Raw genomic sequence first — 19,466 nt, 5'->3', positions numbered from 1 at the left:
TTTAAAACCACTGGCATACAGCAATTCCCCAATCTGACATTTGATGGCATTTCAGTGTTTAACAGAATAAGGATGACAAAAAAAAAAGGCACTCCTTTAGACTCTTATGCACCGTTTCAAATTCATTTTTGTCCCACACAAAAAAAAACACAAATCTAATTCAGTAGCTAACTCACCTGCTTTGTTGGTTAAATAGGTCATACTGGTAGGATCGTGTTCTGCTGCCTGATCATAGTGTTTTAATGCTGTTGCGAAGTCCTTCTTTTTGTAGGCTTCATTACCCAGCTCTTTCTCTTTCAATGCCTGCAGATTAATTTTAAAATGCTTAGTTCACATTGGCCAGAAAAGAGCCACAGCTTTGAATTTCAAGATGATCTGACAGACATTCTACCTTCTTTTTATTTTCTGGAAGGTCCTCTTCCATAGGCTCTGGTTTAGTTGCTTTTTTGGGCTGAGGTGGAGGTGGAGCTGGAGTAGTATCCTCTTCGTCATCCTCTGTGCCTTGCAAATCAATTCCCAGCAGAACACTTAGAGTTGTCATAACTCTAGGATCTTGTAATTTCCTGAGAAAACAAATAGTTGCTTTCTATACACGTTGAACAAAACATTTAGTTTGTTTTTGGAAGACCACTCCCTGCCGAATCTGCCTGCATTTCAAGGGATTTGAGTTGAGCATCTTCTAACTCACTCAAGACATTTGCTTGGAGGTTCTGACGCATCTAAACAGGTGCACTGGATGTGGATTACAGCTTTGACCATTTTGGTTGAGGGCATGTTGCTGCAAATTTCATAAAAACCACATTTTACCTATCATATTTGACAATATACCACCTAAGATCAAAGCCAGGTTGAACAGGGGTTGATTAATTAAGAAAATGAATGGTTTGGAACATCCAAGGGTTGGTCATTTTGTTGAAAAATAGGTGCTAAAGGGAGCATGATAGAGCAGGAAGTTGTTTGCACTAATGGAAAGTTTTAGATGAGGGGACAGTTAAAAATGTTTCTCTCAAAATGGCGAATCTCCAAAATACTCTGACTTGGATAGTTATGGATATTAGCTTAACAGAAATGTAGGCAGAGATATTTTTGAATGGTCTGGACTGCTACAGGAGCCCGAAGACACACAACATTTTAGAAACTGCTTCTTCCTCTCTGCAATTAGATTGTTCATGAACCATGAACACTACCTCATTGTTTTGCAACTTATAGTAATTTAAGTATTGCACTGTACTGCTGCCACAAAACAAATTTCACAAGTATACCACTGCACAATGTTTAATAAACGTGGCTTTTAATGGCCAGGAGCAGGGAGTGGGGATGGGGTGGAGAAGAGAGAGAGAAGAGAGAAGATCTCGCACAGCCCAACAGAAGTCATTGCTAGATCAGAAAGTTTATAATTACACTATAATACCTGAAAATTAATAAGGAAGGGAATGGTTTCATCTCATCCCCAAACATTGTGGAAAACTGCATTAGTTACGCAAAGGAGAATCATACCCAGATGCTCTTGGACAGATCTCCAGAAAGATTAAAATGTAAAAGTTTAAAGGGAACACAAGTGGAAACAACTTTGCTCATTGATGGTGAAAGTATGCAGCGAGCTGCCAGTGCAATGGGTGCACGCGAGCACAATTTCAACACTTCAAAGAAGTATGGATAGATACAAGGATGGTAGGGGTATAGAGGCCTATGGTCCCAGTACAGATTAATGGGAGTCCGCTGTTTAAATGGTTTGGCACAGACTAGATGGGCCGAATAGATCATTTCTGTGCTGCACTTTCCTATTATTCTAACTTTCACATTTTAGTTAAAATAGCAATTTTCCAAAGACATAAATGGAGAGAAAAGAAGGAAATCTTACACTATTAGCTTTACGCCTACCCACACCTCCACACTGGAATCTGGGATTAAATTTCCCTAACGGGCAGGTAGAGAATCAGATTTAATATCACCGGCATATGTCATGAAATTTGAAACAATGTCTAAAATCGTAATTGGTTAGCCGAGTCTTTGAAAATGGCTCCAAGAGATAAAAGACATCGCTCTCAATAATGATCCTCACCTACTTATGTGCATGTGGACAATATGTCTGCTGCTGCATCCCTGACCCCAGGTTAACAGCTTGCCAAAAGATTGCTGTTTAAACAGGAGGTCCAAAGGCCACAGTAAACACTTAGAATCACCCTACAGAAATTCAACAGTTTCTGCACAGGTAGTAAAAGAAAGTTATTAGATTGGGTATATAATTGCTCAAATCTGTTTCCCTTCAATATCCAGCAGATGGTATTCACTATATTTTAAATATTTCTTCCATTGTTATGCATTTGGAACAGGAACTAGATTTGTGTATTCAGCTGACCAGAGTAACAAGGGAGTAAAGGGCATTAACAAGTCACCCCAAATGAAGGTTAATTATCCATGAAGAACCCTCCACACATGATAATGGAACATCTTGACTGGGAAATCATACTTACGTGGCTAAGTCAGCTGGTTTATTTTTCAACTGTTCAATCAATTCTTTGTAATTAGGGTCACTGAGTAAAGCCCTCGTCCTGGGGTCACTCTCCAGTTTCTGGTATAGGTTTGGAGAGGCAAATGGGTTCATGAATTTCTTTTCTGAAAATTAAACAAAAAGGATTACTACAGCTTCCAGAAGAATTATATTCCTGCAGGTATTTTTAAATCAAAAATATGAATCACTCAGTATATTACGTAAATCACCATAAGAGGCTTGTCAAACATCAAATAAACTATGATTCATCCATTAGCACTAATCAAGAGACAAGAATAAGTTATAAATAACAATACAATAATGCACATTATTACCTCCACTATTTGCTAAAAGGGCATGAGTAGCTCAACTTTAATTCCATTGTTAGTGATGGAATGAAAATATGCTGTTATTACCCTTTGCTACCCAAGTATTAAGTATATAGGGGAAAAATGCATAATAAACTGCTCCAGCTTCTTTGCCCTCAATTGGTTTTAAGCTCAGAGCGAAACAAGATCCATTGTTTGTTTCAAGACACTTAGGAGCAGTACAATTGCACTTCAGGAATTCTCTCATAATAAAGTTTAGATTGTTTGCACCACCTTTCCAAACAGTATCAGCTTCAAGAATGAAACTTCAGAAACAGAATATGCATTTTGAACATTCGACACCCTGTATTTGTCTTTCATATGAGCTCCATTTTTAGAACAAAGAACAGTACAGGCCCTTCAGACTTTTAACCTACTCCAAGATCAATCTAACACTTTTCTCCCACATAGCTGTTCATTATTTTTAATTTCACCCATGTGCTCATCCAAGCAGCTCTTAAAAATCCCTGATGTAATCTAGCAGCGCATTGCGCACTCCGGTGGTTGAAAAAAACCTACCCACGATGTTCCTCCTATACTTTCCTGCAATCACCTTAAAGTTATGTCCTCTTGTATGAGCCATTGCCAGCCTGGGAAAAAGTCTCAGCCGTCCACTCCATGCTTCTCATCTTATACACTCAATCAAGTTAGCTCACATTAAAGAGAAAAGCCCCAGCTCAGTTAACCTTTCCTAATTAGACATTCTAAAATCCAGACAACATCCTGATAAAACTGATGAATACCATAATCCTTTCAAAATTAATCAGCAAACTCCAAGACCTGGGCCTCAATACCCCCTTGTGCAAATGGATCCTGGATTCCCGCACTTGCAGATCCCAGCCAGCTTGAATTAGCACCAATCTCCACAGATATAATTCCACAGAATTAGCACCCTCCACAATCTCCATCAGCACAGGAGCAGCGCATGTGTGCTCATGTGTGCTCAGTCCCCTGCTCTACTCACTATACACGCATGACTATCTGGCTAAGTTTACAGATGACACCACTGTCGTGGGCCGTATCAAAAGTGGTGATGAATCAGCGTGGGGGGGGGGGGGGAAGAGGAGAGAAGACTGAAAATTAGCTGAGTGGTGTAATAATAACACTACTCAATGTCAATAAGACCAAGGAACTGACTGTAGACTTTAGAAGAGGGAAACCAGAGGTCCATGAGTTAACAATAAGAGGGTCATAGTTGGAAAGGGGTCGGTATCTTTAACTTCTTGGATGTCACTATCTCAGAGGACCTGCCCTGGACCCATCTACAAATACAATTGCATAGAAAGCACAACAGTTACTCCCCCTCAACCATTAGGCTCCTGAACGAAAGGGGATAACTACATTCATTCCATTTCTGGTGTTCCTACAACAGATGGTCTCACTTTAAGAAATCTTTATTTTGTTATTTCATACTCTCATTTCATGTTACTTCAGATGTGTTATTTCTTGCTATTCATTTATATTTGCATTTTCACAGTTTGTTGTTCACTGATCCTGTTTAGTTACTGTTCTATAGATTTGCTAAGTTTGCCCACAGGAAAAAATTTCAGGGTTGTATGTGGTGACGTGTTATGTACTCAGATAATAAAATTCTAACTTGAAATCTTCTCTGCACCCTCTCTAAAGCTTCTACATTCTTCCTACAATGAGGTGCCTAGAACTGAATACAATACTCCGTTACTCTCCAAGTGTGGTCTACCCAGGGTTTTGTAGAACAATAATACTCCCTAACTAATAGAGGCCAAAACATAAGTATTTTAAACCACCCTATCAGCTTGTAAGGCAAGTTTGAAGGATCTATGGATGCAGACCCCAAGATGGCTTTGTTCCCTCTCTATTACTGCTTCCACATTCTGGGACAAGCCAATTCTGAATCCACGCAACCAAGTTTTCTCAGATCCCATGCCTGACTTTCTGAATGAGCCTATTATGGAACATAGAAAACCTACAACACAATGCAAGCCCCTCGGCCCACAATGCTGTGCCGAATATGCAGTTTAGAAATTACCGATGGTTACCCATGGCCCTCTATTTTTCTAAGCTCCACGTATCTATCCAAGAGACTCTGAAAAGGCCCGATTGTATCCCCCTCCACCACCGTCGCCAGCAGCCCATTCCATGAACTCACCACTCTCTGCGTAAAAAACTTACCCCGACATCTCCTCTGTACCTACTTCTAAGCATCTTAAAACTGTGCCCTCTTGTGTTACCCATGTCAGCCCTGGGAAAAAGGCTCTGACTATCCACACAATCAATGCCTCTCATCATCTTGTACTCCTCTATCAGGTCACCTCTCATCCTCCGCTGCTCCAGGGAGAAAAGGCCGAGTTCACGTAACCGATTCCCATAAGGCATGCTCCCCAATCCAAGCAACATCCTTGTAAATCTCTTCTGCACCCTTTCTATGGCTTCCACATCCTTCCTGTAGTGAGGATGTGGAAACTATAGAGTAAACCACAGAGGCAACCTGCACAGCAGCTTTGAGTGTCGTATGGACTCGGACCCTAAGATCCCTCTGATCCTCCACACTGCCAACAATCTTACCATTAATACTATATTCTGCCATCATATCTTACCTACCAAAATGCACCACTTCACACTTATCTGGGTTGAACTCCATCTGCCACATCTCAGCCCAGTTTTGCATTCTATCAATGTCCTGCTGTAACCTCTTTGACAGCCCTCTACACTATCCACAACACCCCAACCTTTCTGTCATCAGCAAACTTACTAACCCATCCCTCCACTTCCTCATCCAGGTCATTTATAAAAAATCACGAACAGATCCCCGAGGCACCTGCCGCAGATGTGTCCGTCTGGTAGGCTGGGAGTCTCCCAAACTTCCCATATTCAACACCCAGCATAAAACACCGGCTTGTCGAACTCTTTACTACATCCACTGCGCTACCTTCAATTTGTTTTGTCACTTCCTCAAAGTCAGACTCATGAGGCAATACCTACCCCTCAAAAAGATATGTCGAGCATCTCTAATCAGACTATGCTTCTGCCAGTGCTTGTCTCTAAGGATCCTCTTCAATAGTTTGCCCACAACTGGGATAAGTCCTAATGGTCAATAATTCCAAAGATTACCCGTATTACTTTTCTTGAAAAAAGAAACACCATTTGCCACTGATACTAATCCTCTGGCCAAAGAGGACACAGAGATCATCGCTAAAGGCACAGTGATCTCTTCCCTTGCTTCACATAGTAACCCGCCCAGCCCCAAATTCTTATCCATCCTAATTTCCCCCCGAAAGTTCTAGCGCATCCGCTTTCTCAACATCAACACGTTCCTCTTCTACACTGACCTCAATCGTCAAGATCCCTCACTGGTGAATATTCGTTAAGCACCTCTCCTACCTCCTTCAAATTCAACCACGTTTCTTCTATAACACTGGTTGGTCCTACTCTAACTCGCCATCCTCCAGTTCTACACAAATGTGTAGGACACCTTTGGTTTTCCTTAATCTTTCTTGCTAAGCCTTCATTTCCTCTTCCAGCTCTTTTAAGTTCCTTCTTAAGCTTCTTTCTGGCTACTTTATAACTCACAAGAGTTCTGTCTGATCCTCAATTCCTAAGCCTCAAGGACGCTTCCTCCTTCTTCTTGACCTGATGTTCCACATCTCTTGTCGACCATGATTCTTTACCTGCATTCTCTGTATCAACAGGACAAACCCCATTCAAGTACTCCCCAAGTGAATTCAACTTTTCCGTTGGACATTTCTAAGTACCTCAGGACCAAATTTATATTCCCAAGATCAGCCTTACAGCATTACACCTTCCCCTATGAAAATACTTCCCTATACTGTAGACCCCTGTCCAAGGTTAAGCTTTTTCTGACAGCTTCTCTAACACTTTCTTGAGCTGGAAGAAATCAATTAGACATTGCAAATTTGATCTCCTTGGTGCCTTACCTGCTAGCCTGGCATCTACATTTTGCATTCCATCCTTTAACTGTTGGTTTCCTGGTTCATGCTTTAGACCTTCCTCATACGTTTTCCTTGCCTCCTCAAAGCGATTGAGGAACTCCAAGGCTGCAGCCTTCCTCGAGTAACCCTATGTAGAACAAATGAAAATATAGTTTTGTGATGTGAACTTAAGTAACTGCGAAAGTTTGAAGGAACAATAGAACTATGCAAACGATCTCTCAACTATTCCACACCGATCTAATTCAGGTCTAGTTACAACTGGATTCTGATATACTATGTTTATGAAAGGTTTCAAAAAAGCAAGAGGAAAATATTGAAAGTCAGAGCTAAGTGAAGATTTTAAAAAAAAATAGAGCCCTTATGCACTGTTTTGGAGATAATTTTGTTTTGGTTAAAACAGCAGCTTAAATAGAGTTAAATTGAATTGTTCATTCACAGGTGATATTGGTCCAAGACACAGAGAAATTATTGTTTAGAGCCAGTGTCATAGAACACTACAGCATGGAAACAGGCCATTTCCTTTGTGAACTGTTATCCTATCTAGACCCAAAAAAGACAACCTATTCCATTGAGTATTAGTCTGAATTCCTGAAATCTATCATTGGTGTATATATGGAGTGGTAGCAAAACTATCTGCCTGCATACCATCAATCTGCACCTAGACCAGGGGTTCCCAACATGGGGTCCATGGCAAAAAAAATGGTTGTGAATCCCTGATCTAGAATGTAACCCTCCATAGCCCTCACATCCATGTACTTATCCAAAACCTCCCAAATCTTGCAATTGAGCTACTTCCAATACTTCACTGGCAGTTTGTTCCACAATCATTCCCCTTCAGATTTTCCTCAAATATGTCACTTTACAGCCTTCACCCATGACCTCTAGCTCTAATCTTACCCAACCTCAGTGAAAAATGCCTGCTTGCATTTACCCCAAAGTACAAGAATCCTTTAAAATTAATAAAACATGCAGACAGGCAGTTCTGTTACCATCACATATATTCACCAATGATAGCTGTCTTCATTTCTTCAGGAATTTATCTTGATTCTCAATGAAACAGGCACACTATCTTGGAGCAAGAGTACTTTCAGTAACATTGTACAGATCAAGCAATGTCAGGCAACTTTTCTAGAGAGAAAGGGATAATGTTTCAGGTCAAGACACCATCTGGATTTAAAGATCTGGGAGATAACCAGTATAAAAAGGTGGAGGAGAAGGAGTTGGGATGTGGTCGGGGGTGGGGGTGAAGAAGGAGGGAAAGAGGAATAACAGGAATGGAGTTGATGAGTAAAGTTCTACAATTTGATGAAATCTGATTGCAAAGGAGGGTGGAGCATGAAAAGAAATAAGGGATAAGGGAGGTAGGCTGGGCTGATGGGAACAGAAGTAAAGCTAATGTCCATCTCCCCTTCAGACCAGACGACCAGATCACTAACTGTCCATTTGTCTCCACACTTAGTTCCCCCAGCATCTCATTTATTGCACCACACTGAGCATCTGCGATCTTGTGTCTTCAAGCTTATCTAAATATGTTGCTGGTTAGCTGTTAGTATTACAAGGCATGTAGTCCAAGACCGATGTCAGGGGCCAACAATGAAAGCTGCTTTATGACTCAATGACATCAAGTGATGTTTGCCCTGACACCACATACACAATGCTGTTTTCTCTTAAAATATCTGCTAAACTGAAACCTATCAAGTCAGATGCAAATTCACCTGTAGCAAATTCCTATCAACAAAATAAAGGTATCACCAGAAAATGCAGGTTACAATGGGTAGATTACATATTTACTGTGGGGTGGCATGGTAGCTTCATGATTAATGCTTTACAGAACAGGTGACCAGGATTCAATTCCCACCACTGTCTGTAAGCAGTTTGCACGTTTCCCCCCGTAACCACGTGGGTTTCTTCTGCTCCAGTTTCCTCCCAGTCTAAAGGTGCAGGTTAATTTTAATTGTCCTGAGGTTAGGCTAGGGTTAAATAGGGGGACTGCTGGGTCCGGAATACTGTATCCCGATAAATAAATGTGGCATTCTGGCACATCCATGTTGCAATCTCCCTTTGTCTATATATCAAATTTACTAAATGTCAAATTAGTTGTTCAAGTAATTTTGAACAAACAACTATTTTGAGCAAAGACCAAATCTTCTTCCCAAAAACTAGACCTACTTAAAATCACAAACTAATCTGCAGATGGGAGCACACACAGACAAAAACATCATTATATCACCAAGTGAGGGAGTACAGCTTGAGGTACACAACTCAGTGACCTTACCTTTCAGCATTTTGAATAGACTCAGTAATAAATGAAACCCCAATGCCGACAGAGAAAACAGCAGTCTTTTTCCTCCTCTCAAGTAGCTTACCTTGCCCCAATCTGGTTTAATTTCAACAGTTTTGCAGCCATCCTCGTAGGCCTTCTGATAATCTCCCTTTTTCGCATAAGCAGCTGACCTATTGCTGTAGAGTACATGGTTCTTGGGGTCCAGCTTAATGGCTTCACTGTAGCACATGATGGCATCATCTATCTTCCCAGCACTCAGGGCTTGATTACCCTTCTCCTTGAGTTCATTCACCTGAGCGGGAACAAAAGTTTTACAATAAAATCCTTCTTTAATGCTTTTGTACAAATTTGCCATCCATCATTAAGCTAAAAATATTGCCCAATTCTTTAGCTTGAAACCCAAATCTACACACCTGTTATTTTAATCTCACTTTGTGCAATGTTCAGAATCAAGTTTATCTTTGTGAAATCTGTTGTTCTGCAACAGCAGTGCAGTGCAGAAATAAAATCAGTGTGAAAGACGTAGAACGAGCTAATGCTCATGGTTCGCGGACTGTTCAGAAATCTGATGCCTGTTGTAATTACTGAAACTACCATCACGTTCATAAGCTTATTAGAATCAGGTTATCAGACACTTTACCTTTTAATGAAGACATTATGTAGCCCAGTTATTCAGTAACTTCAATCCAAGTTGTCCATGCTAATCAAGGTCTACCTAAATTAATCCCATTTATTTGTGTTTGGCCCATTTCCCACCAAGCTTTTTCTGTCCATGTACCTATCCAAATAGGTTTTTAATTAAAATAAAAGCTCTATTGGACACCTATACTTTGTACCCAATGTTCCCTCTAAATTGTAATGACTAGATCTAGTGCGCAAAAACCTTGTGCTGTGCAATTTTTTGCCCAGCAACATGCGTGTACTGAACTTTATATCGAGAAGTATTCATTTTAACAGCTAGCAAAACACAGTCCAGAAGAACTCTGATCTCCTCTGGGTTTGATCATTTTTGCTCTCATACATCTGCACTCTCACAAAACATATGTAGTAGCCCTGTTGCGGGTAATGAAGGATTTTCTCGCTGGAGCTTTTGCATACTGTCCATATGTGATTTGCTTGCTAAATGATGTTTTAAAAATTCAAGTGTCCAAATATCACTCCACTTCTTCCCACTTGCAAATTCTCCAGCAACTTTTGCATTGTGACAATACACACGGGTAACACCAGTTTCTGTATTGTACATAAATATTTCTTGTAGCCGCATGCTCCTGACCTCACCAGTTTTTGGTGTATCAGTTTCTACTTCTTCATTGAGCCAGTTCTAAAATCTGCAAACAGATCATTGCAAACTCCACATTGTCAACACAATCTGCATCAGAAACCGGAAAAGGAAATGTGATTGCATACGATCGTGAAATATACTTAACATGCCAACAAGGCAGAGTATAACAACCTTGTGTGCACAATTCAAATTCCTTCGTGCTTTAGTATATGTGAGAGAGCATCTCATCAACCCAATCTCTGAGGAAAAACTTACTCCTCAGATCTTACTCAAATATTGTCCCTCACTTTAAACCAGGGGTTCCCAACCTGGGGTTAATGGTGGAGGTCTATGACATAAAAAGGTTGGGAAGCTATGCTTTATAGTTTCCTATTCAGGAAAAGACATTCACTGTCTACCCCGTCTGTTGATTGCCCGTTGTATGTACTGATGACAGGAAACCTGTGCCGGAGAGTTTAAAGTGGAACACTGTGACAGTTCCATCCTCTCGACTGGCCCAGTGGTACAAGCAGTCATCACAACTGGAGGCTTTGAGTCCATTCTGGGGTAGCTCACTCACATTTGGTTCCTATCAGACACTCCGCTCTACCTTGTCTAGGTATTCTCCTCCCGCCCCCACCCCAAACCACCAACATTAACTGGCAATACACGAGCAACTGTCGTTAAGAATGACTGAGAAACTAACTAGATAAACACAAGTCACTTTCAAGTTGAACAATTTAAGTCTGAAACCATTAATAGTGCTTTTTTTTTGCAGGAAGACTAGCCACTGGTCAAGACAGCACTCTCAAATATAAAAGGGTAAAAATAAAGTACAGAGTTTGATGAAAGCTGCTCCCAGTTGTGATGCTGTGGTCATTTGGGATCGCCACGAGACTTTCAGTTTACCTGTTAAACAGTCCAAGGATTTGGAGACATAGTGAGGGCAAAGGAAAATTCACTTGTGATCAAATTAAATTTGAAGTTTGTGTGTTCTAGAAGGTAAACTTTATTAACTCAGACAGTTCACAAGATGAACACCAGCTTTGACACACACAGTCTTGCTAGAGTTTAGAAGAATGGGGGTGGAGGGGGGGGGGGGAATGAAGAATCTCAGTAAAACCTATCGGATATCGAAAGGCCTAGAGAGAATGTTTCCTAGAGAGGTCTAGGATGAGTGGGCAAAGCCTTAGGGTGGTGAATCTGTGCAATTCAATGCCACTATGGAGATAAGCATTGGGTATACTTGATGTGGAGGTTGACTGGTTCTTGATTTACGACCCATTTCTGTTTGCACTGGTTATTTTCTTGAAAATAAAATCATAAAGGAGATTTTGAATTTTAGGAAGCTGAGGAATTTTCTTACATCTTAGATCAGTGAAGGTGAGGTAATCCCTTAGATACTTCTGCCAAAACAATAGGGATTGCATAGCACCTCTCTAAGGCTCTTCAGAATGGATTCCAGTTTATTGAGCCATCAGTAATCGGGACAGCCTCTTATTTGGGACAGCTCTTCAAGAACAAATGCTAATCAAGGACTCCCTTCATTTACTTGAGACACTATGCTGCTTAATTGGGACAGAGGACTTTTGTCCAAAGTGAGTTAGAACAGTTTCTAACATCAGATGTGTGCCGTCAAACACTGAACCATGCTTAGAGTGAACAGCTTAAAATAAATAGTGCCAGTTGTGTGTGCTTGTGTTGAAAAAACAGTGACTTTTGTCACTGATAGCTGGTGAGAAACTTGCAGTATGACAATTCAGAGCTGCTTTGCTCACCGCTGTTTCCAGCAGTTATGCCAGGAGTGAAAATTAAAGGGTTTCACTACTTCAACAAGTTAGGAACTACAAAGGTTTTGAAGGTATCGACAATCATCTTCAATGTCACAAGGAAAATAAAGATTTGGAGGATGAAATAGCAGATAGCATTGTATGAACACAATCCATTATCTGCACTAGCCTGAACTGATTTTGCTAATTTACAGTCAAAAGAGCACAACGACACACACCGAATTCCTCCTTCAATAGCTATTAGGGACTAATATAGTTTCATAGTACCCTAGTAATATTGGTAGCATTCCAATCCGTCCTGTATTTCATTTAAAAGCACAATTCGTTCCTCACTTAAATGATAGTTTGACTTTTTTTTAAAAAAACATACCTTTTTAACTATTTCCATGAAACTTCAGCTAATTGGAGCAGCTGTTTAATTAGGACAATTAACCTGATTCAACTGCACTTATTTAGGGTACACAGCTCAGAGAGCTACACCACCCAACAACTCACCGATTTAACCCTAGCCTAATTACAGGAATGAGACACATCCTAACAAAGAAGAAAAGAGCAACTGACACCCACCTTTAATATCTAATCCATGGGTCACTAACAAGATACTGGATATCTGTGACACAGAAAGAAATTAAAGGAAGATAAAAACACAGAAGAGGGAAGAACAGAATACAGGAAAATCAACAAGGAAATTAGGAGGGAAATGAAGGAAGCAAAGCAAAGATGGAACAATGTGCAGACATTGAAGACAGCCTCTCCAACAACAACACAAAGAAGGCGTTCTAACTGGTGAGAGATCTTACCAAAGAAAAACAGGCCAAAGTGAACACCATCCAAGACAAAAATCTCACAGAAGGAAATATTGGAAAGGTGGACAGAGGTACTGTTCAGAACTGTACGACTACCAGAGCAAAGGGGATCCAAGCGTGCTGAATGTACAGAAATCTACCAATGAGGATGACTATCCAATCATGCGTGAAGAAGTTGAAGCCGCAATACGATCACTGAAGTGCGGGAGTCAGCAGGAGTTGACAACTTCCCTGCTGAACTATGGAGGAGAGACCACGATGGACATGCAGATCTGGCAGACAGGTGAATGGCCGACACCTTGGACTCAGTCGCTGATCACTGTGCTTCCCAAGAAAGGCCATCTCTAACCGCCAGAATTACCGTACCATCAGTCTGATCAGCCATGTAAGCAAGGTAATTCTCAGAATCATCTTGAACAGACTGAGACCTCGGGCAGAAGACATCATTGCCGAGGAACAGGCAGTCTTCCGAAAGGGCAGAAGCACCACTGAACAGATTTTCACCCTCCACACCCTCTGAGAAACACCTTCAGCACCAGAGAGAGTTCTACCACGTCTTCAGACTTCAAGAAGGCATGTTACCTCATGGGCCACCATGGAGAAATTCATCATGGGGCAGAATCTGATTCATACAATTCATCAGCTTTACGCCGAGGCTACCAGTGCAGTATTCGGTCAGGGCACCATTGGGGAGCGGTTCCATACCTCTATAGTCCATCAGGGCTGCCTCTTCACCCCCACTCTCTTCAACATCTTCCTGGAAAGGATTATGAGTGTTGCCCTTAAAGATCATGTGGCCACAGTCAGCATCGGAGGGAGGAACATCACAAATCTAAGATTTGCTGATGACATTGAGGGATTTGCAGGAAAAGAGGACGAACTGGCCAACCTGGTCAGCCATCTTGATAGAGCCTCCACAAAGTTTGGAATGGAAATAAGTGCTGAGAAAACCAAGCTCATGGCGAATGCCTATGGTGCCATCACAACTGACATCTCAGTCCATGGTCGGAAACTTGAGACAGTGCAGCAGTTCAAATACCCGGGGGCAACCATCGGTGATGAAGGATCAAGACCAGAAGTCCTGGCAAGAACCACATAATGACTGCACTGTCCAAACAAAAGACAATATGGAGGGACAGCAACATCACCGTGAAGTACAAGATCAGACGCCTGCGTGTATTGGTATTCTTCCTGTATGCATGCGAGACATGGACCCTCACAGCAGAGCGACAGAGGAAGATACAGGCAATAGGCATTGGAAATGAGATGCTATCGCAACATCTTGGACAGCTCATACTTGGACCACATCAAAAACGAGCAGGTCTGCAAGACCATCCAGCACCATATTGGCCCCCATGAAGACCTTCTCACAACGGTGAAAAGAAAGCTGAGATGGTACGGCCATGTAACAAGACTGTTACAAGGCCTTGCAAAGACCGTTCTACAAGGAACTGTGGAGGGGAAAAGGAGAAGCAGACAGAGGAAAAGATGGATGGACATTACAGAATGGACAGGGAAAACATTTGTGGTGACCCAGGCTCTGGCACACAACCGCGACCGTTGGAACAGACTGGTACAAAGCTTGTCATGTTGGCGCCTCGACGACTCCACTAGGAGTTAAGGGCGCAAGAAGGAAGAAGATCCACCTAGAACTCTCAGCTGCTACAGTCTTCCTATATTTGTGTACGGCTGCGAGTCCTGAACCATCACAAATGCAATGGAAAAAAGAATCAATGCAGCAGAGATGTGGTTCCTCAGAAGAATGCTATGCATTATCATATACGGGCAGGATAACCAATGAAGAAGTTCTACAGAGAACGAAAACCAAACTTACATTAGTTAAAAAAAAATCAGAAAACAGCAATCAAAATTCTCTGGACACATCATGCAAAGAGAGACATTAGAACATTTAGTTACGACTGGAAAGCTGGAAGGAAAAAGAAGCAGAGGCAGACAGATTGAAAATGATAGACGGATTAACATAATGGTTAGAAACAAGGGAGGCAACAACAACTCGGGGGGTCGGGGACCATGATAGATGAAGAGACATGATCGCTCACACCAATGACACAACTCTGGTAGGTCTCATCAGCAAGAATGACAAGTCAGCTTACAGAGGAGGTGCAGTGGCTAACGGACTGGTGAAGAGCCAACAACCTGTCTCTGAATATGAACAAAAGAGATCAGGGCACAGAGCGACCACTCCCCGCTGAACATCGACAGCTCCTCAGTAGAGATCGTAAACAGCACCAAATTTCTTGGGTGTTCACCTGGCAGAGAATCTCACCTGGTCCCTCAACACCAGCTTCATAGCAGAGAAAGCCCAGCAGCGTCTCTATTTTCTGCAAAGGCTGAGGAAAGTCCATCTCCCACCTTCCCCCCATCCTCATCACGTTCTACAGGGGTTGTATTGAGAGCATCCCGAGCAGCTGCATCACTGCCGGGTTCGGAAATTGCACCGTCTCGGATCGCAAGACCCTGAAGCGGATAGTGAGGTTAGCTGAGATCATCATTGGGGTCTCTCTTCCCGCCATCACTGACATTTACACCACACACTGCATCTGCAAAGCAAACAGCATTATGAAGGACTCCACACATCCCTCATACAAACTCTTCTCCCTCCTGCCGTCTGGGAAAAGGCTCCGAAGCATTTGGGCTCTCACAACCAGACTATGTAACAGTTTCTTCCCCCAAGCTCTCAGACTCCTCAATACCCAGAGCCTGGACTGACACCTTACTGCCCTATTGTCCTGCATATTATTTATTGTAACGCCTGCACTGTTTTGTGCACTTTATGCAGTCCTGGGGAGGTCTGTAGTCTAGTGTAGCTTTCTCTGTGTTGTTTTTTTTATGTAGTTCAGTCTAGTTTTTGTACTGTGTCATGTAACACCATGGTCCTGAAAAACGTTGCCTCATTTTTACTATGCATTGTACCAGCAGTTATGGTCGAAATGACAATTAAAAAGTGACTTGACTTGAACGGCAAGGCACCTGAACTAATCACAGGACAACCTACAATGGTCGATGAACCTATTAACCAGTATGTCTTTGGACTGTGGGAGGAAAATCACGCGGTGACAGGGGAGAATGCACAAGCTCCTCACAGCGGCGCTGGAACCGAGCGCCAAAATACCCTGAGCTGGAACAGGGTAGTAAACGAGGCACCTCAACTTAATGAGCTTCTGTTGGTCAAAGGCTGTCAAGGATTTGTGCTTGGAACATTAGAGCGGGGGGGGGGGGGGGGGAAGCTGTGTTGAGGGGTGGTTCAAGTCAAGTCACTTTTATTGTCATTTCGACCATAACTGCCGGTACAGTACACAGTAAAAATGAGACAATATTTTTTCAGGACCGTGGTGTTACACGACACAGTACAAAAACTAAACCGAACTATGTAAAAAACAACACAGAGAAAGCTATACTAGACTACAGACCTCCCCAGGACTGCATAAAGTGCACAAAACAGTGCAGGCATTACAATAAATAATAAACAGGACAGTAGGGCAGTAAGGTGTCAGTCCAGGCTCTGGGTATTGAGGAGCCTGATAGCTTGGGGGGGGGGGGGGCTAGCTTGGGTTGGGGATGAAGTAAGGCATCGTGAACCAAAAATACTCTCTGGATTTTTCTCCCCCCTCCATGCCAACAGCAGAGACAGCCAACTATAAATAGACCATCATTTGTTGGGGGGGGCTTGCACTACAGGGAGGGTTTCATCTATCTTCTCTCTCGCTCACAGTCAACATGGAGCACAGGCAGAGAGATCATTCCAGCCTCCAGGTCTGTGTCAGCTCTTTTTTCTTTAAAAAAAAAGTGTCAGACCCACTCTCCACAAATGGCCACTCCACTCTTTTCAGGACAGACACCTGATTCAGAAAGAACCCCAAGCCCCCACAATCAGTCACTGGAAGAGGCAGGAAGGGAATTAAGGTTTTAACACCACGAGGTCTCCATCAACTTTAACCTCATAGTATCTGCCCAGGGCATCTCAGCCACGGCCATGGGACTGAATGAATCTCCTCAGAGGACGGCATTAGGGCAATTTTTAAACAAATACAAGTGTCATGAGCCCACAAGAGAGAAAGATTACAAGTCAGGGGAACTTTTAACCCGCTCCCCCTCCCCCCCCCATGCACTTCAAACAGCAACATATGCCCAAGTTACATTTTTGCCCAATTAATTTTTTTTTTAGATGCACTTTATGCTCATGTTGACACAAGTTACTGCTGTGGTCTGAGTATCTGTTTTTTTTTAAAAAAAATAAATAGTTGATCCTTAACGTGGCTTTCTTCAACGCACACCCCCCCCCCCCTCACTTTCGCCCTGTTATAACAAACACACACACACGGCGGCCCCCTCCGATTTAACCGTGTGTTGTTGGGTTTTTTTTGACTGAAAGGCTTTAATCCGGCCAGCTCACCTTCGCTAGATCCATCCCCAGCGCGGCCCGAGCACCTCACCGACTAACCATGCACCCTTCTCGAACTTGCTAGAACTCGCCGCGGAAATCCCGCCCCTGCCCGCTCATTGGCGGGCGCGGGGGGGTGCTTTCGACGCCCGGCCTCCTGATTGCCCCGCTCGGCCATCAATCGGAGCTGAGGGTGGGGGGGCGGGGGACAGCCTCGTGGGCGGGAGCCCGCACCCCCGCGGCCGCCCACCGGCTCCCAGCGCCGTCGATCACGCCGCAACGTCCAATGAAGGGACGCAGTGGAAGCAGAAAGTGCTGGAAGCGTTACATTTCCGTCTTTTTTTTTCGATGACGATGTATCCGATTGTACCAATCAGCGGCATCAATCCACTTCCTGATGTCATGATTGACATAAGGCTGTCAATAATGCCAGGGAGATCGCCCCAACGCGTCAGGGGACCAATGTGATTGGATGACAATCAGTAGATTTGTGATTGGGTAGGTGTATCATCAGTAAAAGGAAGCACAACCTGTGCTACACCTTTATTCTGGCTTCTACCCCCCTCCCCTCCCCTCCAGTCGTGATGAAGGTCCTTGATCAGAAATGTCTCCTGTTTTCTCCCCTCCATAAAGGCAACCAGACCTGGTGAGCGACTCCTGCCCTGCTTGAGGGATTTGACATCCACGTGATTTCCCACAAGGAGTTTGTCCATTCTCCCCTTGGCTGCAGGAGTTTCCTCCCGGTGCTCTGGTTTCCTCCCGCAGTAAGAGTGGGCTCCCTCACCTCCTCTGCCCCTCAACACAGACGCACCTCGGGGCTGTGGACTCAGCCCCTCCTTTACTCTCTCTCAGCACATGACTGCGTCGCCACCCACAACTCCAAAAATTTGCTGACTGGCCTAATCTCAAATAATAATGAGGCAGCCTAAAAGAGAAGAAGTCATCACCCTGACACAGTAGTGTTCAAGAAAACAACCTCTGCCTCAATGTCGTGTAGGGCTCTCAGTACCAGTAAATGTGGCGTTAACTGTTCAGGCTAACAAAATTGGTTCACCCTAGGCGAACTGGGGTGGGGGGTAAATTGAGGCAGGATGCTACATTTGCAGAAACAAAGGAGGTGGTTGTGGACTACAGGAGGAATGGAGACAGGCTAACCCCCTACTGACATCAATGGATCTGGGGTTGAGAGGGTGAACAGCTTTAAGTTCCTTCGCATAAACATAACCAAGGATCTCATGTAGTCTGTACATACCACTGTATGGTGAAAAAAAGCACAACAGCACCTCAGATGGTTGAGGAAGTTTGGTACGGGCCCCCAAATTCTAAGAACTTTCTACAGGGGCACAATTGAGAGCATCCTGACTGGCTGCATCACTACCTGGAATGGGAACTGTACCTCCCTCAATTGCAGGACTCTGCAGAGGGTGGGGCAGATAGCCCAGCTGTAGATGTGAACTTCCCACTATTCAGGGCGTTTACAAAGACAGGTGTGTTAAAAGGGCCCAAAGTATCGTTGGGGACCTGAGTCACCCCAACCACAAACTATTCCAGCTGCTACCATCCGGGAAATGGTACGGCAGCATAAAAGCCAGGACCAGCAGGCTCCAGGACAGCTTCTTCCACCAGGCCATCAGACTGATTAATTCACGCTGACACAACTGTATTTCTATGTTATATTGACTGTCCTGTTGTGCATACTATTTATTACAAATTACTATAAATTGCACATTGTCCAATTAGCGTAAAGATTTTTACTCCTCAAATATGTGAAGGATGTAAGTAATAAAGTCAATTCAATTCAGTCCAAAGACGTATTGGTTGGTAATTGCCCCATGAGTAGGCTTGGGTTAAACTGGGGGATTGCACTGTGGCTTGAAGGCCTGGATGGCCTAATCCATGCTCTGTCTCAATAAACACATAAATACATTTCTGTAAAGGTTGTAAACAAGAGAAAATCTGCAGTCCTGACGAAGGGTCTCGGCCTGAAACGTCGACAGTGCTTCTCCTTATAGGTGCTGCCTGACCTGCTGTGTTCCATCTGCGGTTACTGGAAATCCAAGCAAAACACACAAAATGCTGGAAGAACTCAGCAGGCCAGGCAGCAGCTATGAAAAAGAGTAAACAGTCGACGTTTC

At 43.2% G+C, this 19,466-nt stretch overlaps 1 protein-coding gene across 1 annotated transcript in view; it reads right to left on the bottom strand.

Annotated features, from left to right (window-relative positions):
* The window catches only part of stip1 (stress-induced phosphoprotein 1), a 30,210-nt gene extending 12,732 nt beyond the window's left edge, over positions 1-17,478 (bottom strand). The window contains exons 1-6 of the mRNA XM_059955298.1: positions 17,344-17,478; positions 9,155-9,364; positions 6,774-6,915; positions 2,475-2,616; positions 392-563; positions 177-303 (exon numbers count right to left, since the gene is read on the bottom strand). Coding sequence (XP_059811281.1) covers positions 177-303; positions 392-563; positions 2,475-2,616; positions 6,774-6,915; positions 9,155-9,364; positions 17,344-17,358 — 808 coding nt within the window. The 5' untranslated portion in view covers positions 17,359-17,478. The remainder of the gene's footprint in view (positions 1-176; positions 304-391; positions 564-2,474; positions 2,617-6,773; positions 6,916-9,154; positions 9,365-17,343) is intronic.
* Between the last annotated feature and the right edge of the window lie 1,988 nt (positions 17,479-19,466).

The sequence above is a fragment of the Hypanus sabinus genome, chromosome 31, assembly GCF_030144855.1.
Source record: "Hypanus sabinus isolate sHypSab1 chromosome 31, sHypSab1.hap1, whole genome shotgun sequence".
NCBI classification, from domain to species: Eukaryota; Metazoa; Chordata; class Chondrichthyes; order Myliobatiformes; family Dasyatidae; genus Hypanus; species Hypanus sabinus.
Note: the sequence above shows the minus strand (reverse complement) of the source record. Positions and strands in the feature narration are given on the sequence as shown.